The sequence below is a fragment of the Heterodontus francisci genome, chromosome 3, assembly GCF_036365525.1.
Source record: "Heterodontus francisci isolate sHetFra1 chromosome 3, sHetFra1.hap1, whole genome shotgun sequence".
Classification (NCBI taxonomy): domain Eukaryota; kingdom Metazoa; phylum Chordata; class Chondrichthyes; order Heterodontiformes; family Heterodontidae; genus Heterodontus; species Heterodontus francisci.
The window spans coordinates 118,575,788-118,603,159 of NC_090373.1; the positions used below are offsets into that span (position 1 = coordinate 118,575,788).

The 27,372-nt window shown below is 44.2% G+C and overlaps 1 protein-coding gene across 2 annotated transcripts in view; it reads left to right on the forward strand.

Moving 5' to 3' along the window:
* scara5 (scavenger receptor class A, member 5 (putative)) overlaps window positions 1-27,372 on the forward strand; it is a 314,240-nt gene that overhangs the window by 176,824 nt on the left and 110,044 nt on the right. For both annotated transcript variants that reach the window (XM_068025691.1, XM_068025686.1), the window contains exon 3: window positions 5,712-5,843. In XM_068025691.1, coding sequence (XP_067881792.1) covers window positions 5,712-5,843 — 132 coding nt within the window. The remainder of the gene's footprint in view (window positions 1-5,711; window positions 5,844-27,372) is intronic.

The following is a 27,372-nucleotide window of genomic DNA, read 5'->3' on the forward strand; positions in this document are numbered from 1 at the left end:
TCTTTGCCTTCAAATAAACCTGTTGCCACTGATTGTTGCAAAATCAAAGCACCATTGATGTTACCTGCGGAACAGGCATTGACCTGCATGATATGGTATTCTTGGTCACTGACTAGCTGCAAGCTGATGGAGTTGAATCCCTTTCTGTTCATGTAGGCCATTGCATTGTGCCGTAGAGCTCAGGTTCGTCACAAGGGCTGCAATCAATCTCTGTACTTTCAGAAATCCAGCAGTGAGATAACGGGCTGAATTTTATTGGGCGCCACCGTCTGCAGCAGCGCCCTTTGAACTCAGCGCAGCACCGGCATTCAGCGGCCGTCGCAGAGCCCCCGCGATATTACGCACGGTGGCTCATTAGCATCACTGCGCCTATTTCAAGCGCCCCAGCACCTGCATCCTGACAGCTGTCAAAGAAATACTTACCTGACTGATGAAGAGTGGGGCTGCTGTCAATCTGGCAGCAAAGCAGAAAGTGCTGCAGAAATCCAGCAGGTCAGACAGCATCTGTGGAGAGAGAAGCAGAGTTAACTTGTCCAAGTTCACAGACCTGAAAGTTAACTCTGCTTCTCTCTCCACAGATGCTGCCTGACCTGCTGAGTTACCCCAGCACTTTCCGCTTTGCTGCCACATACTTACCCTGCTGTGTCCCAGTGTCCTGTGAAGTCACGATCCTCTTCTCCCACTCAAGTGTAATATTCCTTCTTGTAGGCGTGCCACACCTGGGTGAATAATCTTAAATTTGCACATTCCAGGACATGAGACTTAAATAGACCATAAAAGGTATTACAGAGGTTTACAGAGAACACACTGACACAAATGGGAATGCACGGGTGTCACTGCAATGTAAATACGTTTTTCACTAAATGTTCCTCACCAACATGTGTGTCCTTTTCCCTGTGCGAATGATGTATGCCAGCATGTAGCGCCAATGTCACATCCCTTTACACCGTTGGCCTTTCAGAAGAGCCTACGTATGCAAGAGCATCATTGCTATGCCACCATTACACATGAGCATCTCTACGGATGCTGTGACATGGACGTTGCCCATCTTGGCCAATACTCAAAATGGCACAACATGACCACATCAAGATCCAACCAGCTGAATCAATTGCCTCCATCATCCATAAAACCTTAATGCTCCTGCCCTTTCTGGCACCCTCCCCACACACAAGTTGCCTAGTGTGCCATTGCCCCCTCACAAACACAGAGTGTACACTGTTAAGGGAGGGATGGTGCACGGTACCTCCCTTCATGCCAGCACAGCTTTCCCTCCAGTAATCCCAGACCCCCTCCCTTTCAGAATGCAGTGTGTGACCCCTGTGTATCCCCCTGCCTCCTCCCTTTAAGAATGCAGAGTTAGACCCCTGTGTATCCCCCCTCCCTCCTGCCTTCCATAATGCAGAGTGAGGACCCATCGGCTTTTCAGACCGTGAACGGGACGGCATGTGACGGCCACCGGTTTAACGAAAAATCCGGCAGTGTTGGTGGAGAGGTTGCGGGCTGCATAATCAGCATAAGTAAGTAATCATTACCATATGTTGATTATGGTGCCGCTGCCATGCGGCGGGGGGAGCTGCACTGAGGTCTCGCTGCTGCCGGTAAAATGCGTCGGGCCCGTCTCGACGTCACGGGTCAAGGCGGGCCTCTACCCGCAACATTTTATCGGCCCCCACACTGCGATCCACGGCGTCGAGGGACTGGTAAAATCCAACCCAACATGTGGGCAGTCCTGTCATTTGGTAGTTGCTGTTCAGTCAAAAAGGAATTGAAGGGGTTGACTCTACTGAATAAAGCACAGGCCTCTTTTTGACACATCTAAAGACAGTTAACCGACAGGTAAGGCAGATGTCCCCTGGCTAAAATTCAGGCCAGTAGTCACCTTAACAGCAACTGGCAAGGCCATCACAACATAGAACGTTGGCTACAGTTGTGCTTTCTGCTGATGGAACAGCTCTGTTGTTTCCTCCCTGCAGAGGTTTGTCATTGCCAGGTGCCTTGGCCTGTAACAATAATTTCTATCCAGCAACCATGGCAGAAGACATATTGAACATCAGATTAGGGCACACTCAAGCATAGGTAAGGTGACACCTGTGATTCAGTAGCCTGCCAGGCTTGATCATGTCAAGGCCATGGTGAATGAATAATAGCTATTTGGGTGATATGCCAAACCCATGGAACTGAATTTAAGCAAAGACTAAACTGCCTTCAGAAGGTGAAAATTCTATTTGTTTATATTGCCTCTTTGTCCATGAATCTATAGATAAGCAAAAAAAAAAATCCTGTAGCTTTTGCCTATAATGGCATATTTCAGTTTGTCAGTTCTGAGGACATGCTGCAAGTGCACTGGCTGACAGGTTTATTTGATGATTTTCAAGTCCTATTTATAAAAGTCTTGAATGTGCCATTCAGTAACAACTTTACTATAATGCTATTTTTCTGTTGAACGAAGAAAGGAATCTTTCTAGTTACTATGTAGTAGTAGTGGTGATCTAACCAAGGGCAGGTCCTCTGCTCCTTTCTCCGTGCCTCACGGTCCTGCACTTTCCTCTTCAATTGCTCGTAAGAGCCTCCCATTTTTTTAAGTTCTATGAGAAATGAGTCATATGACTTGGGAGAAAGTACATGTGGTAGTTTCCCGTTGCCGTCCTCATGCTTTAAGGAAACAAGTCCTCTTCCCAAAAGATCCTCCACCTATAAGCAGCCGTTGTTCCTCGAGGTTCTAGCTCTTCTGCCATCACCACTGAAAATTTGCTCGTTCCGACATTGGCCATGGCTTGTAACCCTGAGCATGGGCCTGTTACCTGGGCCTGGGGCAACTTGCAAAAGGGCAGGGACAACCATCCGCTGAGGTTGCAAATGCCCCTGCTACAGCAGTTTGATTTACACCAAATGTACCCAATAGACTGCTCCAAAAGAATAACAACATAAAATAATTATCGTAATGCCGAAAAAAGATACCAAACATTACAATTTTATGTAACCGTCCTATTTCAGCAAAAAATGCACACTATGAAAACTAAATCATAGATGGTTATTAGAAATCTTAAATATGCCTGAAAGGGTAGTGGAGGCAGAAACCCTCAGCTCATTCAAAAGGAGTCTGGATCTGCACCTAAAGTGCTGTAACGTGCAGGGCTATGGACCAAATGCTGGAAAGTGGAATTAGACTGAATGGCTCATTTTTCAGCCGACGCAGAAACGATGGGCTAAGTGGCCCCTTTCTGTGCTGTAAACTTTCTATGATTCTCTGATTCTATAAAGTAAACACTAATAAATCCAATGAGGAATTCAGGAGAAACTTCTTTATCCAGAGCTTCATTAGAATGTGGAATTTGCAACAACCTGGAATAGTTACAAAATGTTCACAGCATAGAAACAGGTCAATGCTAGTGTTTATGCTCCACACGAGCTTCCTCCCATTCCTCTTCATCTAACCCCATCAACATATCCTTCTATTCCTTTCTCCCTCATGTGCTTATCTAGCTTCCCCTTGACTGTGTCTATGTTATTTGCTTCAACTACTCCAGTTTCACATTCCAGCTACTCTTGGGAAAAATAAATTTCTCCTGAATTCACTATTGGATTTATTAGTAAGAATCTTATATTTATGGCCCCTAGTCCTGGTCTCGCCCACAAATGGAAACATCTTTTCTATGTCTACTCTATCAAACCCTTGCATAATCTTAAAGACAATGTTAATCAGTTCACCCCTCAGTCTTCTCTTTTCTAGAGAAGAAGCCCCAGCCTGTTTAATCCTTCCTGATAGATAGAATCTCTCAGTTCTGGTATCATTCTAGTATATATAAAAAAAAACCTTCTCTAGTGCCTCTATATTCTTTTCCTGTTCACAGTACTATAAGTATGGTCTAATCAAGGTTTTATACACGTTTTACATAATTTCTCTTCATTTCAGTTCTATTCCTCTAGAAATGAAGTCTGATGCTTTTTTATGGCCTTATTAATCTGTGTCACTACTTTTAGTGATCTGTGTATCTGTACCCCCAGATCCCTCTGTTCCTCTACCCCAATTAGACACTTATTTTCCAAGGAGTATGTGACCTCCTCATTCTTTTTAGCAAAATGTATTATCTCACACTTACTTATATTGAAGGTCATTTGGCAATTATATGGCTATTCTGCAAGTTTATTAACATCTTCCTGAATTTTGGCACAGTCCTCCTCTGTCATAACTGCACCAACCAATTTGGCATCTTCTGCAAATTTTGAAATTGTATCTTCAATTCCTGAGCCCAAATCATTTATGTAAATCGTGAACTATAGTGGTGCCATCACCAATCCTTGTGGAATACCACTTCCCAACATTTGCTGATCTGAGGAATTGTGGTGAATAGGATAGATACATTTAATGGGAATCTAGAGAAACACATGAGGGAGAAAGGATTAGACTGTTATGCTGATAGACTTAGACGAAGTAGGGTGGGAGGAGGTTCGACCACAGTATAAACATTGGCATAAACCAGTGGGGCAGAAAGTGCAGTAAATTTTATATAATGCTATGTTATATCCAATACAGTCTACTCTTAATTTAAAGTCACTTGAACTAAATTATCTGATAGTTCCATTTTTTCAGAATTAAATTATCATTTGGCATATTATTTCATGTAGTTTAATTCAAATTATTGGATAATTAAGTTTTAAGTGCAAAGAAACAACTTTGAATTGTGAAAAGTAGCCTGTTGAAAAAGTGAACAGTGTAAAGAGTTTTTGCAGTGTACTCAAAACTGGGTTTTTCTGTACATGTATTGGCTACTGCGATTCCTACATTACAACAGTGACCAGACTTCCAAAGTATTTCATTGGAGCTAAAGTGTTTTGAGAATACCTGAGGTCATGAAAGGCGCTCCATATAATTCAAGTTCTTTCTTTCTGACTTCAGTTCTGGAACCAGGGTTTAGAACATAATTCTGGTACTAGTGCTATTTTTGCTAAATTCAACAGATTTCAAGAACATGGACAGAAGCACATACTGTATGTGAATGCATGCTTTTTTAACCCCTTGGCTGTGTTTGGTCAGCAATTTCCCAATCAATGGTGGATCTCAAGAGACTGCAGTTTGACACACAAGTGAGGGCTATGGAGAAAGTGCCCATTGTTCTTGTAAATTTGAATGTCTAATGTGACACATTTACCGTTAGTTTCCACACGGATTGTCCCGATTGTCTGGCATGAATTTGGTGCAAGATCAGCAGAAACCCCAGAGAAACAGCATAAACAGCAGTTTACATCATCACTCCAGGGTTTCCATTGATCTTCCGCTGAGGAAATTGGGAAACCTCTGCTTAAAGTTTACCAATTGTAGTGACTAACCTTATATATATTGACTCAAAACATTTTTTTAAATCAAAATCTGCCATTTGCTATATTTATTGTAAAGCTTAATTAATATTTTTGAATATAAATATCACTTTTTTCACAATGTGGAAAAGGAATGTTCATGAACTCTTACAGGCATGTATGCGCTACCATGCTTCATTGGACAAAGGGGGATGCTTCAGTATTTGGAAGGAGAACTACATGTTTAAGATTCATTCTGTAATGGCGGATTTGTAAAGAGATTTGTATGTATATAATCTCACACTGTTAACAGGATTTGTACAGCATTTTTGGTAATGTGTCACCATGTAATACAAACAAGTTGTGACAAGAGGGAAAAGGAACAGCCACTAATTGTTTATTTCATTTTGTTTCAGGACCAACTGGAAGGCGAGGGATAGCAAGCAATTTTTGCACCCACTGGAACTCAATGGCAGGGATCAAGTGTGCGATAGCAGTCCTGTATCTTCTTGTTTTCCTCATTTGTATTGGAATTGTCATTGTTGCAGGTAGCACATCCTATTTTCACAGGGCAGCTGCCCCATGTTGGTGTAAGTGGCAGATGTTATAAATAGGCATTGAATCATTAAAATTTCAGTGACCAAGTTCAGCCCCTTTCCCACAGAACATGAATTGCTTTGACAATACAAAAAGGCAATTTCTGAAATATTTACAATGTATATAAGCGATCACATGTAAATGCTATGAGTGAAATTCAGAATAACTTCTGTTTTTAACCACAAATTTAATAATATACTACATTTAAAAAAAGATAAAGGTTAATGAGCTATAGTACATAACAAGTAAAAAGAAAATGTCTCACATATGTTACTCTGAGTTTCATAAATATCTTGATGGCAATACTTATGCATGCACTCCGTAATTTAGGTAAGGCTGCTGTTTTATGATCACTTTTGTGTTGATGTAAGATGATTTTGAGTGCGCAGTAAAGCAAAGGTTGCAGTATAACATAAGAATCAGGTTTGGCATCTGAGTCCCAAGCACCCTGAAATAAGAATTGTTGTAGTCTCATACCATTAAGGGTGCTGCTTGGTGTAGTATAACTACAGTCCAGTGCAAGACCCCATTTTAAAATTCTCAGGTTGTGCATTGGACAAACTAAGAACTTTATAAACTTACTTTTGACTTTTTTGATGTTAGGAAAGAAGCCATACATCATAATATTAAGGATATTTGTCAAGGTAGCACAGTCCACCTATACAAACACATACTGCATCACCACTAAAATCCACAAGAGAGGCAACCAACAGTGTAACTCTGGTCTGCCAGTTGTGCATTGAACCATGCAAGTTTGAGGAACATAGGAACATAGGAACATTGGAGCAGGAGTAGACCATTCAGCCCATCGAGCCTGTTCCGCCATTCAATATGATCATGGCTGATAATGCACTTCAATGCTTTTCCCCCCACACTATCCCCATATCCCTTTATGTCATTGGTATTTAGAAATCTGTCAATCTCTGCTTTAGACATACTCAATGACTGAACATCCACAGCCCTCTGGGTAGAGAATTCCAAACATTCACCACCCTCTGAGTAAAGAAATTTCTCCTCACCTCTGCCCTAAGTGGCTTCCCCCTTATTTTGAAATTGTTTCCCCTAGTTCTAGACTCCACTACCAGGGGAAACATCTTACCTGCATCCACCCTATCTATCCCTTTAAGTATTTTGTAGGTTTCAATGAGATCATCTCTCATTCTTCACAACTCTAGAGAATACAGGCCCAGTTTCCCCAATCTCTCTTCATAGGACAGTCCCGCCATTGCGGAAACAAGTCTGGTGAACCTTCGTTGCACTCCCTCTATGGCAATAATATCCTTCCTAAGGTAAGGGGACCAAAAATGCACGCAGTACTCCAGGTGCGGTCTAACCAAGGCTCTATACAATTGAAGTAAGACTTCGCTACTACTGTACTCAAATCCTCTTGCGATAAAGGCTAACATACCATTAGCCTTCCTAATTGCTTGCTGCATCTGCATGTTAGCTTTCAGTGACTTATGACCAGGACACCCAGGTCCCTATGTACATCTACACTTTCTAATCTCTTACCAATTAAGAAATACTCTGCACATCTATTCCTCCTACCAAAGTAAAGAAATTTCTCTTCACCTCTGTCCTAAATGACTTCCCCCTTACTTTGAAATTGTGTCCCCTGGTTCTAGACTCCCCAACCAGGGGAAACATCTTACCTGCATCTACTGTGTCTATCCCTTTTAGTATTTTGTAGGTTTCAATGAGATCATCTCTCATTCTTCAAAACTCTAGAGAATACAGGCCCAGTTTCCCCAATCTCTCTTCATAGGACAGTCCAGCCATTGTGGAAACAAGTCCGGTGAACTTTTGTTGCTCTCCCTCTATGGCAATAATATGGATAACCTCACATTTTTCCACATTATATTCCATTTGCCATGTTCTTGCCCACTCACTAAGTCTGTCCAAAGCCCCTTGAAGTCGCTTTGCATCTTCCTCACAACACACATTCCCATCTAGTTTTGTGTCATCCGCAAACTTAGAAATATTACATTTGGTCCCCACATCCAAATCTTTGATATATATTGTGAACAGCTGGGGCCCAAGCACTGATCCTTGTGGTACCCCACAGTTAGAGCCCACCAATGTGAGAATGGCCCTTTTATTCCCACTCTCTGCTTTCTGCCTGTTAACCAATCCTTAATCCAGGCCAGTATATTACCTCCTATCCCATGTGCTTTAATTTTTCTAACCAACCTCTTGTGGGGGACTTTATCAAAAGCCTTCTGAAAATCCAAGTATACTATGTCCACTGACTCCCCTTTATCAATTCTGTTAGTTAACGTCCTCAAAAAACTCCAACAGGTTTGTCAAACATGATTTCCCATTCATAAATCCATGTTGACTATGCCCAATCTGATCATTATTATTCAAGTGTACATTTATCACATCCTTTAGAATAGATTCTAGCATTTTCCCTACTACTGATGTATGGCGACAGGTCTGTAGTTACCCGTTTTCTCTCTCCCTCCCTTTTTAAATATTGGTGTGACATTTTCTCCCTTCCAATCTGCAGGAACCGTTCCAGAATCTATAGAATTTTAAAAGGTGATCACTAATGCATTCACTATCTCCCTAGCTACCTCTGTTATCTGCAATTTATTGGCATAGTCATAGTCCTGCAATAGCAAAAGAGAAGATTTTTAAAAATGACAAGCTATCTTGAAGAGGAAACAGCTGGTGTTTATTTGTTTCTTGTCCCATACTGTGTTTATTGTGGAGAGTTGTATTTTTATGAAGCTGTGTGCATTTGAAGATCCCCTTCCATTGGTGAGATCCTTCACTTTTCAGTGCAATATAGGTTCACCAAGAGCAATATGAAAGCGGAGGCCAATAATTATGATCAGCACCAGCCAAGCTACCCCAAGTTTTCATTTACTTTTTTCACAGATTTAACCAGTGTCAAAAGATAGCCTAGGCCTCTAAGTGGTTATAAAAACATTCCAGTTCCATTAAGGGGAGGAACAGGAGAGTTTGGGGCTGTATGGCGGGTGCCAGCTACACAAACTTTGACTTTGTTACTGTTACACTTTGAAGTTGCAGGAAAACAAAGTCTTAAGCAATGTCTCGTGCTTCCAACTTTTCAGAAAATCCAGTATCATTGTTAGTTTTGTTTAACTCTCTAACATGCAAGCTGTCACTTATCTTAGTTTGAAGATCCCACTTAGGAACTAACCCCTAAAAATAATTACAGCAAATATATTTGCAGTTGGCCTTACTTTTTGATTATAAATCTCACTAATTTCCCAGAATTGGACCCTTACCAACTCAGCTTTTACAGTGCAAATAGTTACCAAAGCACGCATTATTTCCCCATTCGCTATTAAGGTTTGAAGTAGGAAAACCACATGCAGCAAGACCAAGACAACATTCAGGCTTGGGCTGACATGTGGCAAGTAACATTCATGCCACACAAGTGCCAGGCAATGACCATCTCCAACAAGAGAGAATTTAACCATCTCCCCTTGATGTTCAATGGCATTACAATCGCTGAATATCCCCCACCCCCCACCCCTCACATCAACATCCTGGAGGTTACCATTGACCAGAAAATTAACTGGACCAACATCTTCATCTCTCATCTTCATCTTTGGCCTCCTTGTCTCGAGAGACAATGGGTAAGCGCCTGGAGGTGGTCAATGGTTTGTGAAGCAGCGCCTGGAGTGGCTATGAAGGCCAATTCTAGAGTGACAGACTCTTCCACAGGTGCTGCAGATAAAATTGGTTGTCGGTGCTGTTACACAGTTGGCTCTCCCCTTGCGCTTCTGTCTTTTTTCCTGCCAACTGCTAAGTCTCTTTGACTCGCCACTCTTTAGCCCCGTCTTTATGGCTGTCTGCCAGCTCTGGCAATCACTGGCAACTGACTCCCACGACTTGTGATCAATGTCATAGGACTTCATGTCGCGTTTGCAGATGTCTTTAAAGTGGAGACATGGACGGCCGGTGCGTCTGATATCAGTGACGAGCTCGTTGTAGAATGTGTCCTTGGGGATCCTGCCATCTTCCATGCGGCTCACATGGCCAAGCCATCTCAAGCGCCACTGGCTCAGTAGGGTGTATACGCTGGGGATGTTGGCCGCCTCGAGGACTTCTGCGTAGGAGATACGGTCCTGCCACCTGATGCCAAGGATTCTCCGGAGGCAGCGAAGATGGGATGAATTGAGACGTCGCTCTTGGCTGACATATGTTGTCCAGGCCTAGCTGCCGTAGAGCAAGGTACTGAGGACACAGGCCTGATACACTCGGACTTTTGTGTTCCGTGTCAGTGCGTCATTTTCCCACACTCTCTTGGCCAGTCTCGACAATGCAGCTGATGCCTTTCCCATGCGCTTGTTGATTTTTGCATCGAGAGACGGGTTACTGGTGATAGTTGAGCCTAGGTAGGTGAACTCTTGAACCACTTCCAGAGTGTGGTCGCTGATATTGATGGATGGAGCATTTCTGACATCCTGTCCCATGATGTTCGTTTTCTTGAGGCTGATGGTTAGGCCAAATTTGTTGCAGGTAGCTGCAATCCTTTCGATGAGTCTCTGCAGACACTCTTCAGTGTGAGATGTTAATGCAACATCGTCAGCAAAGAGGAGTTCCCTGATGAGGACCTTCCGTACGTTGGTCTTCGCTCTTAGATGGGCAAGGTTGAACAACCTGCCATCTGATCTTGTGTGGAGGAAAACTCCTTCTTCTGAAGACTTGAACGCATGTGACAACAGCAGTGAGAAGAAGATCCCAAACATTGTAAGTGCGAGAACACAGCCCTGTTTCACACCACTCAGGATAGGAATGGGGTCTGATGAGGCGCCACTATGCTGAATTGTGCCTTTCATATTGTCATGGAATGAGGTGATGATACTTCGTAGCTTTGGTGGACATACGATCTTTGCTAGCAGTCTGAAGAGACTACATCTGCTGACGAGGTCAAAGGCTTTGGTGAGATCAATGAAAGCAACGTAGAGGGGCATCTGTTGTTTGCGGCATTTCTCCTGTGGCTGGCGAAGGGAGAACAGCATGTCAATGGTGGATCTCTCTGCTCGAAAGCCACACTGTGCCTCAGGGTAGACACGCTCAGCCAGCTTCGGGAGCCTGTTTAAAACTACTCGAGCAAAGACTTTCCCCACTATGCTGAGCAGGAAGATTCCACGGTAGTTGTTGCAGTCACCGCAGTCACCCTTGTTCTTATAGAGGGTGATGATATTGGCATCATGCATGTCCTGTGGTACTGCTCCCTCCTCCCAGCACAGGCAGAGCAGTTCATGGAGTGCTGAAAGTATAGCAGGCTTGGCACACTTGATTATTTCGGGGTAATGCCGTCCTTCCCAGGGGCTTTTCTGCTGGCTAGAGAATCAATGGCATCACTGAGTTCCAATTTTTTTGGCTGTTCGTCCAGCTCATCCACGATTGGCAGAGACTGGGCTGCATTGAGGGCGGTCTCAGCAACAACATTCTCCCTGGAGTACAGTTCTAGGTAGTGCTCAACCCAGCGGTCTATTTGCTTGCGTTGGTCAGTGAACGTGTCCCCTGATTTAGACTTGAGGGGGGGGCGATCTTCTTGACAGTTAGCCCAAAAGCTCTCTTAATGCCATCATACATTCCTCTGGTGTTTCCGGTGTTGGAGGCCAGCTGAATACGACTGCATAGGTGTTGCCAGCAGTCATTTGCGCAGCGCCTGGCTCTTCTTTATGCAGTGCTTCTGGCTGCTTTAAGTGCTATGGATGTTAACTCGCTGGGCGCTTTCTTGTAGTTCAACAGTGCAATGCACTTAGCGGCTATGACAGGTTCCAGCTCTTCAAAGTGAGATTGAAACCAGTCATATAAATACTGTGGCTACAAGAACAGGTCAGAGGCTGGAAATTCTGCAGTGAGTAACTCACCTCCTGACTCCTCAAAGCCTGTCCACCATCTAGAAGGTAGAAATCAAGAGTGTGATGGAATACTTTCCACTTGCCTGGATGGGTGCAGCTCCAATAACACTCAAGAAGTGCAACACCATCCCGAATAAAGCAGCCTGCTTGATCAGCATCCTATCCATCACCTTTCCTCCCTCCACCATCACCTTAACTCCCTCCACACTGGCGCACAGAGGCTGCAGTCTATACCATCTACAACATGCACTGCAGCAACTCTCCAACCCTCTTTGACAGCACCCTCCAACCTCACAACCTCTACCACCTAGAAGGACAAGGGTAGCAGACGCATGGGAACACCACCACCTGCAAGTTCCCCTCCAAGCCACACACCATCCTGACTTGGAACTATATCGCTGTTCCTTCACTGCCGCTGGATCAAAATCCTGGAGCTCTCTCCCTAACAGCACAGTAGGTATACCTACACCACATGGACTGCAGCGGTTCAAGAAAGCAGTTCAACTGCCACCTTCTCAAGGGCAATTAGGGATGAACAATAAATGCTGGTCTTGCCAGAAATGCCCACATCCCATGAAAGAATAAACAAAACAATCATGTACATTAAGGTTGCCAGTCAACACAGTTGTTAATTTTTTAAAGAAACCTTTATCCAAAACAGATTGCAAAAAAGGATATGCAGCCTTGAACAGCTGCATAGAATTATGGAAATTTCATTTGCCCCACATTGTGCATGTTCCAGTGCTAGCGCCAATCAAAGTTATCAACTCTAATCTCATTTTCCTGCCATTAGAAATATATAAATTAGGGGCCTGTAAAGTTGACCACTCCAAAAAAGTACATTAGGCCTTTATACAGAGAATTAGACACATTCTTCCCCATCAGAGCACATGATTGCTTCACATTGCTGTGGTATTGTGTGATACTATGAGCAGGGTGATCAGCCTGATAAACTCCGAGCATTTTCCCTAAGACTGGGTTCTCCAATCCACAGCCTGTACGGCAAATTTGGCCTACTTCATAATTTCATCTGGCCCACCCAGCAAATTGGTCTGCCCGTGGAATAATGCATCAGGTTTTCAGCACAGAGACACAAAGAATGAGCACCTCTGGTAAAATGCTGTGACCTGTGACGTTGCATAAAACAAACATGTAGTGCTTCTGGCTCTTTGAGTGGATGCATATCAGCTGAGACTCATCCACTCAGCACCTCTTGCCTTCCAAGTAGTATCCACAGTATTCTGCTTTCCTGAAGCAGATTCTGACTGGAGGGGGAAAGCTGGGCTGATAACAAGCGTGGGGTGTGTGATCAGATAAATGTCTTGTATTATTATAGTTAGTTTGGTAAGATATTGTTCAGAACAATAGGGCAACATTCTTACTGGGAGCGTCAGTATTTATATATCAGCCATAAGTCTGTGCTCAGATTTCTAGGGGGAATCTGAAATATAACTTGTTGACAATGCAGGTTATTTCTCTCAGTTGTCAGGTTGTTTCAATTGTTGGAAATGAGCTGGCATTGAAATCCACAGCTTTAGTTTTAAACTTAGGCAGTAACTATGTGTGATAGCTATACACTACTGAAAACATTCAAGAAGGGTGTGATCCAGAAATCACAAATTCATATGGGGGGAGGGATCTACAAGGAACATAAGCAAGTCTTCTTCTTTGGCCTCCTTAAATCGAGAGACAATGGATAAGCGCCTAGAGGTGGTCAGTGGTTTGTGAAGCAGCGCCTGGAGTGGCTATAAAGGCCAATTCTAGAGTGACAGGCTCTTCCACAGGTGCTGCAGAGAAATTTGTTTGTCGGGGCTGTTACACAGTTGATTCTCCCCTTGCGCCTCTGTCTTTTTTCCTGCCAACTACTAAGTCTCTTCGACTCGCCACACTTTAGCCCCGCCTTTATGCCCGCAAGTAAGCAACCTAAATGCAGATGAAACAGGGAAGGAGAGCATAGGAATAAATAAAGTAAGAGAGGACATCGATGGCAAGGGAATAAATCCAGTTATAGAATAGCAGTCTAAAAAGATGGTTAAACATAAAGTGAGAGGAAATCCTATCAAAAGAGAGTTAAAATGTCTGTACAGCTATGAACACAGTGTCCATAATAAAACAGGGGAGCTGGAGGCAATCATGCGTTGGGAAGAACCAGACATAGTAGGGATTACTGAGACATGGCTACAAAAAATATCGGGACTGGGAATTAAACATTGCAGGGTATAACATATTTAGAAAAGATAAAGAGGGTAAAAGGAAAGGCGGAGTAGCTGTACATATTAAGGATAACATAATGGCAGTAGAAAAAAGGGCCACAGTTATCAGCAAGACAAAAATAGAATCCATATGGATAGAGATTAATGATAATAAAGCTTGGTTGGCATCCTTCCATCTACAAAAGATGATGGACATGCAACAAACAATCCATTTAGGTTGGTGCACCTTTGCTGATGGCTGTGAAGGCCAATCCTTGAGATGCAGGTTCTGCCACAAGTGCTGGATGTGAAGCTGCCAAATGATGCTGAGAGTTGTTGTTTTTGACGATGACGCCTTTGCTGTAGCAACTGGTCATCATTGTAGTGCACACCAGTCTGCAGGATGTGTCGCCATTTACCTTTTTCGCCAACTAGTGACTCCCAGGTTTGATAGTTGACATTTAGGGCCTTCATGTGATGCTTGCAAGCATCCTTGACACGGAGCTTTGGTACCCCATTGGCCGTCTGGCCCCAGCTACTCACCATACAGAAGGTCCTTGAGCATGCGACCATCTTCCATCCTGCAGATGTGTACGATTCACTGATCTGCCTCTGTTTGATTTGTGCCAACACACATGGGAGCTCTGCCTTTGAGAGCATTGCTGCATTTGTGATTTTGTCCTGTCAGGATATACCCATAATGTGCTGCCAACAGCAAAGATGGAAATTATTGAGTTTATTTTCCTGGTAGCTGTAAGTCACCCCTGTTTCACAGCCATACAGCAAAGTACTGAGTAGGCAAGCCTTATAAACCATCAGCTTGGTCCTAAGGGTCAGTTTGGTGTTATCCCATGTGAGTTTCGTGAGTCAGCCAAAGATGGTAGGTGCCTTCCCAAGGCATGCATCGAGCTCTTCATCAAGGGTCAGATTGTGGTTACTGTGGACTCAAGGTAGCAGAATTTGCTAACTACTTTCAATCGGGTGTTATTTAGTGTGATCAGGGATAATAAAGGGTCAATCACATTAATAGGTGTTGTCTACAAACCACCTAATAGTGGAAGGGACGTGGAGGAAGAAATATGTAGACAAATTAGGGAGTTGAATAAAAAACATAGAATAGTGATCTTGGGGCATGTCAACTACCCTGATAATAATTGGACAGAAGAGGTAAGTAAAGGGCATAAGGGAATGGAATTCTTATCACGTGTACAGGACTTGTTTCTAACCCAGTATGTAAAAAGTACAAGGGCAGATTTGCTATTGAATCTAGTGGTGGGGAATGAACCAGAGCAGATAAGAGAAGTAAAAGTAGGGGAATGTCTAGGCAATAGTGACCATAATATAATATGCTTTAAGATGATGATAGCAAAGGTATGATGAAAACCAGATTAATAGAGTGGAGAAAATCTGATTTTGAAGAGCTGAGAAAAGAACTTGAGAAAATATTGAGCAATAATATTAGAAAACAATGATGTAGAACAATGGGAAACATTTAAAATGGGGAGACCAAACATAGATTGGGTGACTGCTTTGTGGAACACCTTTGCTCAGTCCGTAAATATGACCCTGAACTTCCGGTTGCCTGTCATTTTAATTCACCACCCTGCCCTCATGCCCACATTTCTGTTCTTGGCCTGCTATAGTGTTCCAATGAAGCTCAACGTAAGCTTGAGGAACAACACCTCATCTTCCGATTAGGCACTCTACAAGCCTTCTGGACTCAACATTGAGTTCAACAATTTCAGCTCATGAGTGCCATTTTAATTTTTTTAAAATTTTTTATATTTTTTATTATTTATTTTAAAAATTTATTTTATTTTATTTTATTTTTTAACCATGTGCCTCTCTTAAACCTGTCTTTCATGATTTTGCTTTTGGACAGAGCTGTTCATTATTCTGCCATTAACGCTCTCTCTGGTCTAATGCTTCGCCTTTTATCACAACTATTAGCACTCCCTTTGCCTTTATTCTGTGACGTCTCTGTTGTTAATCTCTCCTGCTCTCTGCCCCATCACACACCTTCCCTTTTGTTCTTCTTCCCCCCTTCCCCTTTTCACTTGCTCAAAGCCCATTACATTTTGCCAGTTCTGATGAAAGGTCAGAGACCTGAAACATTAACTGATTTTCTCTCCGCAGATGCTGCCAGACTTGTTGAGTATTTCCAGTACTTTCTGTTTTTATTTTACATTTAAAATGAGTGCAGAAAAATATATTCCACTAAAAGGAAAGAACAAATTAAACTCTAGTGAGACTCCATGGATGAATAAAGACATAAGGAAACAACTGAGGGTAAAAAAAAGGGGGCATACATTAAGTACGTACACAGCAGAGGAGTGCACAATGAGAGAGAATACAAAGAGATTAGGAGAGAGGTCAAAAAAAACAATTAGGAAGGCAAAGAGGAACTATAACATTAAATTATCAAGGAAAATGTCAGTGAGCTAATAAAATTCAGCCCACAGAGTATTTCTTTTATGGTGAGAGACTGGGAAGTGTTGAATTTCAAAGGGACTTGGGTGTCTTTGTTCATGAGTCACTGAAAGCTAACATGCAGGTACAGCAAGCAATTAACGAGGGAAATGGTATGTTGGCCATCATTACAAGAGGTTTTGAGCATAGGCGTAAAGATGCCATACTACAATTAAATAGAGCCTTGGTGAGACCGCACCTGGAGTATTTTCTGCAGTTTTGGTCTCCTTACCTAAGGAAACATATAATTGCCATAGAGCGAGTGCAAAGAAGGCTCACCAAACTAATTCTGAGATGGAGGGATTGTCCAATGAGGAAAGATTAAATAGACTGGGCCTTTATTCTCTTGAGTTTAGAAGAATGAGAGGTGATCTCATCCAAACATACAAAATTCTTACAGGGCTCGACAGGGTAGATGCAGGAAGGATGTTTCCCCTGTCTGGGAAGTCCAGAAACAGGGGACACAGTCTCATAATTAGGGACAGGCCGTGTAGGACTGAGATAAAGAGGAATTTCTTCACTAAGAGAGTGATGAATCTTTTGAATTCTCTGCCCCTGGAGGCTGTGGAGGTTCAGTTGTTCAGTATGTTAAAAACTGAGATTGAGAGATTTCTACATATTAAAACCTCAATGGTTATAGGAATAGTACAGGAAAATGGTGTTGAAGTAGAAGATCAGTCATGATCACACTGAATGGCGGAGCAGGCTCAAAGGGCTGAACGGCCTACTTCTGTTCCTATTTCTTATGTTCTTGCCTGGATGGGTGCAGCTCCAACAACACTCAAGAAGATCGACACCACCCAAGACAAAGTAGCCCGCTTGATTGGCACACCATCCACCACCTTCGACTTTCACTCCCTTCACTGCTGACACAGTGACAGCAGTGCACGTCATTTACAAGGTGCACTGCAGCAACTCACCAAGGCTCCTTCGACAGCACCCACCAAACCCATGACCTCTACCACCTAGAAGGAAAAGGGCAGCAGTTGCAAGTTCCCCTCCAAGCCACACACCATCCTGAATTGGAACTATATGGCCATTCCTTCACTGTCGCTGAGTCAAAATCCTGGAACTCCCTTCCTAACAGCACTGTTGGAGTCCCTACACTCTAAGGACTGCAGCAGTTCAAGAAAGCAGCTCACCACCACATTCTCAAGGGCAATTAGGGCTGGGCAATAAATGCTGGCCTAGCCAGCGACAGCCACATCCCTTGAATGAACAAAAAAAATTACAAGGATAATACCAGAAAAGTGTGGAAAAACATATTGGGGAAGAATTTTCAAGCTGAGTTTCTTTTCTCTTGGGAAAAGAGGGCTGAGGGGTGACTTACAGAGGGCTTTAAAATTATGAAAGGTTTTGATAAAGTGGATACAGAGAGAATGTTTCCTCTTATGGGAAAGAGCATAATTAGAGGCCATCAATATAAGATCATCACCAAGAAATCCAATAGGGAATTCAGAAGAAACTTCCTTATCCAATGTGTGGTCAGAATGTGGAACTCACTGCCATAGGAAGTGGTTTAAAGGAATAGTAAAGATGCATTTAAGGGGAAGCTAGATAAGCACTCGAGGGAGAAGGGAATAGAGGGTTACAATGATTGATTTCGATGAAGAAAAATGGGAAGAGGCTCAAATGCAGCATAAATGCCAGCATGGACTGGTTGGGCCGAATGGCCTATTTCTATGCCATCTATCCTATGTAATCCGATGGAATACCCCTATCCAACCAGCCAAGCATGTTTAAATGGAATGAACTTTCAGTTTTTAACAGTTAATCTCAGGAGTTGGCGTGGTACCAAAATGAACTTATTGCAACATTTTTCTTTCTTTGGAGCTCCACAGGATTTGTAAGTGATGAGTGTTATGAAAAATATAGAAAAGTGAGTCAACTACAATAGGAGACAATGATCGAGTATGAGCTTGTTGAAACTTTGAAAAGGATTTCTTTAATTCCTTTCTAGAATTGCCCTTTCACCTAGGTAAATTTATATTGATGCTGGAATTCCCTTCCTAAACTTCTCTGTTTCCTGACCTCTCTTTCCTCCTTTTAAGACACTCCTTAAAATCTACCTCTTTAACCAAGCTTTTGTCCATCTGCCCTAATATCTTCATATGTGGATCGATGTCTAATTTTGCTTTATAATGTTGCGATAGGATGAGGCTACAACACTATTGTCAACAACAACAACAACAACATTTATTTATATAGCACCTTTAATATAATAAAATGTCCCAGGGGCCATGTCACAGGGACATTCTCAAACAAGATATGACACAAGCCACATAAGAAGCAACAGATGAGCTGAGACAGGGGCGGAGTTGGACGACGTAATGGAGGTGGAAATAGGCTCTTAGTGATGGCGTGGAATGGTAGATGGAAACTCACCTCAAGGTCAAATATGACATCAAAGTTGCAAACAGTCTGGTTCAGTCTCAAAGAGTTGTCAGGGTGAGGGATGGAGTTGGTGGCTAGGGAGAGCAGTTTGTGGTGGAGACTAAAGACAATGGTTTCAGTCTTCTCAACATTTAATTGAAGGAAATTTCTGCTCATCTAGTACTGGATGTCGATCAAACAGTCTGACAATTTGGAGACAGTGAAGGGATTGAGAGAGGTGGTGGTGGTGAGGTACAGCTGGGTATCATCAGCATATATGTGAAAACTGACATTGCGTTTTCGGATGATGTCGCTAAGGGGCAGCATGTAGATAAGAAATAGGAGAGGCCAAGGATAGATCTTTGAGGGTATCAGAGGTATTGGTATGGGAGCAGGAAGAGAAGCCATTGCAGAAAATTCTCTGGCTATGATTAGATACATAAGAATGGAACCAGGTGAGTGCAATCCCACCCAGCTGGATGACAGTGAAGAGGCTTTGGAGAAGGATGGTGTAGTCAACCATGTCAAAGGCTGCAGACAGACTGACTGCAAACCACCTCCTGGAAATGGGTTGGCTGTCTGCCCCTTGTCCCACCTCCATTAAACCAGGTAGCCGGTGGGCTGGAGGTGGGTTGTTGTCAGATTTCAGATTTTTAAAATTTTAACATCTGACATGAACCAAACGCACCGTTTTTTGTGCGGCAAAATTCAGCTGCATGTGTCTATACAAACCTGAAGTGAAGTTAATTGGCAAGCCTGTTGAATCCTGAAAATTGATTACATTCATGTCACTTGTGACATGCAATTTGCTTCTTCTCCCTACCAAGCAATACTTTTCAGTGATGGAAAATTGGCTGCATCTGGCTCAATTATGAGTAATGACTCACAGCTTTCTTGAATCATAAATCAAATCAGTACTAGCTGGCATGAGTTGGACCTTAGTGGCTAAACCAGCACTAATAGGCAATTATAGTCTCACGAAAGAACTTTGATTCTGTAACTCATATGGGCAAACCAACTGATAATATTATTCCATGCAGAATTGAAACTTCTAACCAGCTAACTCAGAAATGAACCACATGAATAAATTCCTGTATTCACCAAAGAACAGCTGGGAAAGTATCATAAAGAAGCCATGGTATAAAGAAAGGGAAAGGAATTGAGACTAAGTGGATAGTCCTTTCAGAGAAGTGCACAAGCATGATAGGCTATATGGCCTTCTTCTGTACTGTTAAATTCTTTGAGTGCTAAATTGGCTAGCCCCCAAAAATGGGCATGGGAATCGCAATGAGCGATTAACCACGCACATTCACTATAAAGCAGGCAGCACACCAACATCATGCAACCTGCGAATTTGAACAATTGCTGCATGCAGCCAGCACTAACTGCACTGTTCATTGGCTGTGTGCACCAGCAGGGGGCCAAAATCATAACTTGCTAGCACCACTTAAATCTAACCTACACTGCTTAAAGCTGGCCTGCATCTCTTAAAGGGGAGGTGAATTGTAGCTGCAGCAGGTGCTGGCAATTATACAGTCATACAGGAGGTAAATCTGACCTGGGAAACATTGAGGGATGGCACAAAATGTGAGAGAGCATGCTCCAAGGTTTTCAGATGCTGCACTGGAGGCCTTGGTAGAGGAGATGGAAAGTGGGAGAGATGATCTGTATCCACTGAGGGATGGGGGACGGGGGGTGGGGGGCAGGGGGCCCCCCAGACACAGATTCAGAAGGCAGTGGGAGCAGATAGCCATGGAGGTCAATGTCAGGAGTCAAGTCCTGAGGGCCTGGATGCAGTTCCACAAGAAGTTCAGTGACCTCACATGAGTGGTCAAAGTAAGTGAATGAATCTTCCAAAGTCATATCCTACCAACTGCACAACTAGCCTCAGCCACTGCTCAATTCATCACACCCTCATCAATCACCAACAGTCTCTATCAGTCAGAACTCATACCTAACATTCATAAGCTTCATCTCACCCTCACACACAACACTGCTGAAAGATTCACACCCACGTCTCACAGATTGCACACACTGCCAGCTATTCCACCATGACAGCCACAACAACCAAACAGATTGCACGACTCTTACTGACACTTCCCTGTCTGTTGCAGGACAAGCTGGTGCACAACTGGAGGCATCAGGAGGTAACTAGAGGGGTATGGGCATGGCTGCATGTCCTAACCTCTGTGGGGCTGGTCATTGTTGGGTCACCTATTGCTGAGGCAATGGCAAGTGTAGGGGCTGAAGCCATTGAAGATGATGGTATCCTCACATCTAATCCTCCTTCTCACATCCCACTACCCCCTTGTCCCATACTCTCTTCTGTTTTAGAAACTGCGAATGGTGTAAGAATGCACCTTTTACTTTCCCCCCAGCCCTGCAGTACAACCTTCTATTTCTGTATTCAAGAAGATGGCTCGCTACCACCTTCTCGTAGGCAATTAGGAATGGACAAGAGATGCTGGCCTTTCCAGTGATGCCCACATCCTGCGAATGAATAAAAATAAACATACCCTTGTGCCTTTCAGGTACCCAAAAGGTGCCACCTGGCCTGGCAGGAAGGAATACCAAGAAGAGAGTGATGTTGAACACACAGAATGGTCATGTGATTTCACACTCTCAGCCACCAGCTCAGTTATTGGCATTGAGCGTATTTAGGCGATAGATTATAGGTGGGATCCGCACATGGTCGGCTGGATTTCATGGGCCCCCCTGAGGCGGGGTCGGAGGCAGGGGGACCCAAAGAATCACAACGGGTGGCAGGGGGGTGGGGTCGCCGCCCCATCACCAAGCGATTTTACCGGGGGCGGGATGGGTCAATGATGGCCTTCCCACCCAGAGGCCAATTGAGGCCCTTAAGTGGTATGGCCACTTAAGGGCCTCCTCACCCCGCCACAGAGATTTAACCAGCGGTGGGGGTGGGGGGGCCTCCGCCACGCGGGGAGGGTGCCTTGTAAAATGAGGTGCCCTCCGTACGGGCTTTGTGGGGCGGGGGGCCTCCTCTGTACGGCTCTGTGGCCCATGGAGGAACACCCGCTGGGAAATAATTCAGCTCCCAGGACCTCCCTCCCCCTGGTCTTTATGACAACCACCTTCCCCCCACCCCACACCACCTCACTTACCCTAGGCCTGGGGTTCCAGTGCTGGACCTGGGTCTGAAGCCTCTGCGGTACCAGCAGTGGCCACCGCTCCCAGTGAGCTGTCGGCCCTGTGCTTGGCCAGCAGCTCTTTGAGTTGGCATCCCTGTCATTAAAGGGACGGGGATCTCATCGCTGGAGACTTTGCCTCTGGAACAATGGAGGATTGTGCAGGGGATTCACGAAAAGACCAAGGCTGGGCTCCCCCACCTTTTCAGCCTGGCGCCAGGAGCCCTGCTGCCTTCAAAAGATCCAGCCCAGTGAGACACCATGCCTGAGTGGCCTGCAGCCAGGGACATGGGCAATGATATCGCAGGTACCAGTTTGTCAGAGGTCAAGGTTGCACACAAGTTCTGTGGCAGAGGACTCAGATGAGCACTTCAATGGGACAGCCTACAGAAGATGCTGATGGGTATGCATAATGAAATACTGAGTGCATTGGGAAGCCTGCCAGAAAGCATGCAGACAATTTAAAAGAGCATGGAGGAGCCCAGCACCAACTTGGCAAAGGGTTTTGAGTCGAGCATGGAGCCCACCCTGACTAGCATGGCCAACTCTTTTTGCACACTTGTGGACCCAACCAAGATGCATTGTCTGATGGATTTAAAAAAAAATTTGTTCCTGGGATATGGGCGTCGCTGGCTAGTCCGGCATTTATTACCCATCCCTAATTGCCCTTGAGAAGGTGATGGTGAGCTGCCTTCTTGAACCGCTGCAGTCCATGTGGGGTAGGTACACTAACAGTGCTGTTAGGAAGGGAGTTCCAGGAATTTGACCCAGCAACAGTGAAAGAACGGCGATAGAATTCCAAGTCAGGATGGTGTGTGAATTATTTATTTAGAGGTACAGCACGGAAACAGGCCCTTCGACCCACTGAGTCTGTGCCGACCAACAACCACCCATTTATACTAACCCTGCAGTAATCCCATATTCCCTATCACCTACCTACACTAGGGGCAATTTACAATGGCCAATTTACCTATCAACCTGCAAGTCTTTGGCTATGGGAGGAAACCGGAGCACCCGGCGAAAACACACGCGGTCACAGGGAGAACTTGCAAACTCCGCACAGGCAGTACCCAGATTCGAACCCGGGTCCCTGGAGCTGTGAAGCTGCAGTGCTAACCACTGCGCCACTGTGCCGCCCACTTGGAGGGGAACTTGCAGGTGGTGGTGTTCCCATGCATTTGCTGCCCTTGTCCTAGTTGGTAGAGGTCGCGGGTTTGGAAGGTGCTGTCTAAGGAGCCTAGATGCGTTGCTGCAGTGCATCTTGTAGATGGTACACACTGCTGCCACTGTGCGTCGGTGGTGGAGGGAGTGAATGTTTGTAGATGGGGTGCCAATCAAGCAGGCTGTCCTGTCCTGGATGGTGCCGAGCTTCTTGAGTGTTGTTGGAGCTGCACCCATGTAGGCAAGTGGAGAGTATTCCATCACACTCCTGACTTGTGCCTTGTAGATGGTGGAGAGGCTTTGGGGAGTCAGGAGGATTCCTAGCCTCTGACCTGCTCTTGTAGCCACAGAATTTATATGGTTACTCCAGTTCAGCTTCTGGTCAATGGTAACCCCCAGGATGTTGATAGTGGGTGATTTAGTGATGGTAATGCCATTGAATGTCAAGGCGAGATGTTTAAATTCTATCTTACTGGAGATGGTCATTGCCTGGCACTGGTGTGGTGCGAATGTTACTTGCCACTTATCAGCCCAAGCCTGGATGATGTCACAGCATCCATTGCAGCAAAAGCAGCAGCCACCCAATGACTGAGTGCTGCAGTGGAAGCTCAGACTGCTGTCATGCAAGGCCAACTTGGTGTCATGCAAGCTCAGACTGCTGCCATCATGACTGTGGATACAAGTACTCAAAGAGACTTGCAGGGGGTCACAACAGTCCAGCAATCTGTCCTCCAACAAATTACTCATATTGCTAAGGCACAGCCACAGGGAATGGCAGTGGCTCCTTGAAACACAAACCTGCTGTCCTCTCTCAGGATGACAGCACTCATCCTCCCACCACTGCCACTCTGCCAGTGACCTTTCTGTTGCCTGACAACCAGCCTAGACTGCTGCCAACATGCTGCTATGGTGCAGTTAGTAGCCGGGTCTTCTCGGCCAGACCTGCTCGAGGTCATCCTCCAGGACCATCTGGAGTCTCCCCTACTGAAAGTTGGCAGCCTTGAACCAACCATGCTGCAGGCATTAGTGTAGCGCTGCGTCGGAGCACTAGTACAGGTAAAGAGACACGGAAGACAGGCGCTAAGGGAATGCGCAAGAGTGATTAATTGACCTTTGTATGCAATATTGAATGATTTCATTTATGAATTTGGTTTGGAGTATTTATTTTGTGGTTGTTTATATTTTTGCATTGTGGCCAGGTGGACGCTCTGTCAGTGACAAAGGGAGGCTAAGGCCTGGGACTGTTGCTGAATGGGGGCTGGTGTTGCAGTTACTGGTATCACACTCAGATGAGTTCTTCATGGACCGCCTGGCAAGAAAGGGGATGTCTATGTTCCTCCTCTCTTTCTTTTCCTCCCCCTCTTCCTGCTCCTTCTCCTCCTCCTCATTCTCTCCTCCTCAGCAGCTTACTGTATTGCTGGTGACAAGGGCTTTCACCTCATGATGGTGAGGTTGCACAGCATGCAACAGACCACAGTGGCTCTTAACACCCACTCTGCTGAGTACTGTAGGGCTCCTTCAGAGCGGAGCAGGCCGGAAGCAGGGATAGGCACCAACATGGTGCACCACGGGCATTTGACAAAATTATTGACTCAACCACAGACATAGGGGCAATTAATCTGGATATAAAGTATATAGCCAATATAATGCCATCAAAACACAGTCTGATTTAAAACACATTTTTGCCTATAAATAAAGTAGCTAAGCATACAAACATCAATTGAGAGCAACATTAGCTAGCTAGCAAGCAAACTAGTATGCAATGCCAATGCAAATTACTTTTGTTGACAGAATAGAGATAGCTACACCATGTCACAGGGTGGTAGATGGACCTTGTTGGATGACCTCTGTGGATTCACACTATGTCAGGAGTGCAAATTCATTCAATAAACTATGAAACTCAAGTGGAGGATTGTTACTGTGGTTATTGAGGTGAAGCAGTAAAAGAAATAAGCAATAGGAAGACTGACCATTTCTCACAGAGCTGTTATCAGAAGACAATTAACCCGTGATGGTCAATGTTTGTGCAACTTTTCCCCCTGCTTGCAATATTTGTCTGAAGACAGGGCATCCAAATCAGGAGAATTTTATAGGATAGAGGAAGTAGTACTTCAGAAGAGTCATGCACAGAAAAAGCAGAGTGGGACAGGAAGGGGCAAAGAGATTAACAGTAGGTAGCCAAGACTAGTTTATTCATCTTGTCAGGCTGTTAAACTAGGTCCTTGATTCTAAAATACAGAAACAACAGCAACATCTCTCATGGACAAAATGCAATTTGCTCACCAAAGCTAGTGACAAAATTAGATAAACACAATTGCAAATAAAGAGTGCCCTTCAGTTCCTTCAATAAACGATTCTCTTAAATTCACTTATGTCTTCATCTCAGTCTATCACTGTCGATACTGATTCAGTTCTGACAAGATAATTATTAACAAAAAGCTTTTCTGCAAAAAATTGAGCAATGTTACTGCATGTATTATTCAATTATAAAATGTCTAGTCATTATCTACAAGATTGCACTCCAGCCTATCCAATTTATATCTAAGCCAAATCTCTTACCTGTTAGCAAAGGTACACTTTTAATGTAATGTAATTATATGATACAAACAACTTTAAAATGACATTGGCCACTCAGGCTATCTGCCCTCAAACTGGATATTAAATGATGCACATTGAAGTTACTGATCTTTGAAATACATGTAAAACTTTTCCTTTAATGCAATTCGCAGCAACAATAAAAAAATCAATTAATGACTGTTTCTAACATGGTCATTGAAACTTTTACTTTGTCTTCCCCAACAGTTTTTAAAACTCCAAATGCAGTATGGATTTTGTTAAGGAATTGTAGACAGTTCATCATATGTTAAGGTTTATTAAAGCTATCCATTACATGGTATTTACAAGCTATTGTATACGAGTCAGCAGCATCCTGTTTTTGCCAATATCACTCAGCCTCATTACACGTAAAAGTAATGCATGCCAAAGCACAGAAATTGAAACATTTACTAAGTGACTTTTGCCATTTTAAAATGAGTTTTACATAACACAAACTTATATTTCAAAATGACCTAGCTGATAGGGAGTGGGGGAGGAGAGAGAGAGAGGGGGACAGAGAGAGAGAGAGGGGTGGTATCCGACCTTTCACATGGGGGCCCACATTACAATTTTTGTCTTACATAGGGGGCTGCTGAAACAGTTTTGGAAAGATAAAGGCATTAAAAATTTATCTTACAATTAATCAAAACAACAAATGTGCATTTTTGTGAAGAAGCCCTAAATGAGAAGACAAATTTATTGATTTACTTTCTCATCACTATGATTTAGTAAGATACCTAGAATTCCTTTTCCCTTGTGCAAGCAGATAATGTCTGTCCGCACACTTGTTTTAGTGATGCGGAGAATTCTGGAAAGATGTTCATCTACCAGAAGTGAACTTGATTGTGCTCTTTCCCTCCTCTCTCTCTGTCTGTTTCTCTCTCTCTCTCTCTCTCTCTCTCTCTCTTTCTCTCTCTCACCCCTCCTGTGTTCCCCTCTCTGTGTTCCCCACTTCTCTGTGTCATTCCCTCCCCTTTCTGTGTTGATTCCCCCTTTGCGTTTTCCCATTCTCTCTGTCCCCCTGCTTTCTCTGTCCCCCCACTCTCTGTCCACCCCCATTTCTGTCCCCCCTCTGTCCCCTCTCTCACTCTCCCCTCTCTCCTCCTACCCCACTTTCTCTCTCTGTCCCCCTCTCTGTTTCTCTCCCCCTCTCTCTGTCCTTCTCTCTCCCCTTGCTACCCCCTCGCTTTTGCTCATTCTCTCTCTCCCCCTCTCTCCCCCTCTCTCTCTCCCCCTCCCACTCTCCTCCCTCCCCCACTCTCTCTCTGTCACCCCCTCTGACTCTTTCGTTCTACCTCCCTCTGTCTCTCCCCCTCTCTCTCCCCCTTTCTCTCTCCCTCTCTCTCTCTCTCTCTCTCTCACTCGCCCCCCCCCCCCCACCTCTCTCTCTCTCTTTATGACCATTGCCGAGAGTGGGAACAGCAGTTTCTGAACTCTGGACAGCTTTGAGGTTTTCCAGTGGGCTTTTTAAAAAATCAAAACCCGCCGGAAAACCCCAAAGCTGTCCAGTCCAATGCCCACCTCCTGCTAGCTGTCAGCTGTGTAACTGACACTTGCGATTGTTTTTTAAGCTGCTCTGCTGGTAACGACAAAGACAATGGGAAATTTCTTGTCCCTGAAATTAGCAGTCGCAGACACCGTGTACGGACACATTGCCGACTCCTGAGCGGAAGCATTGTATCAGCACAC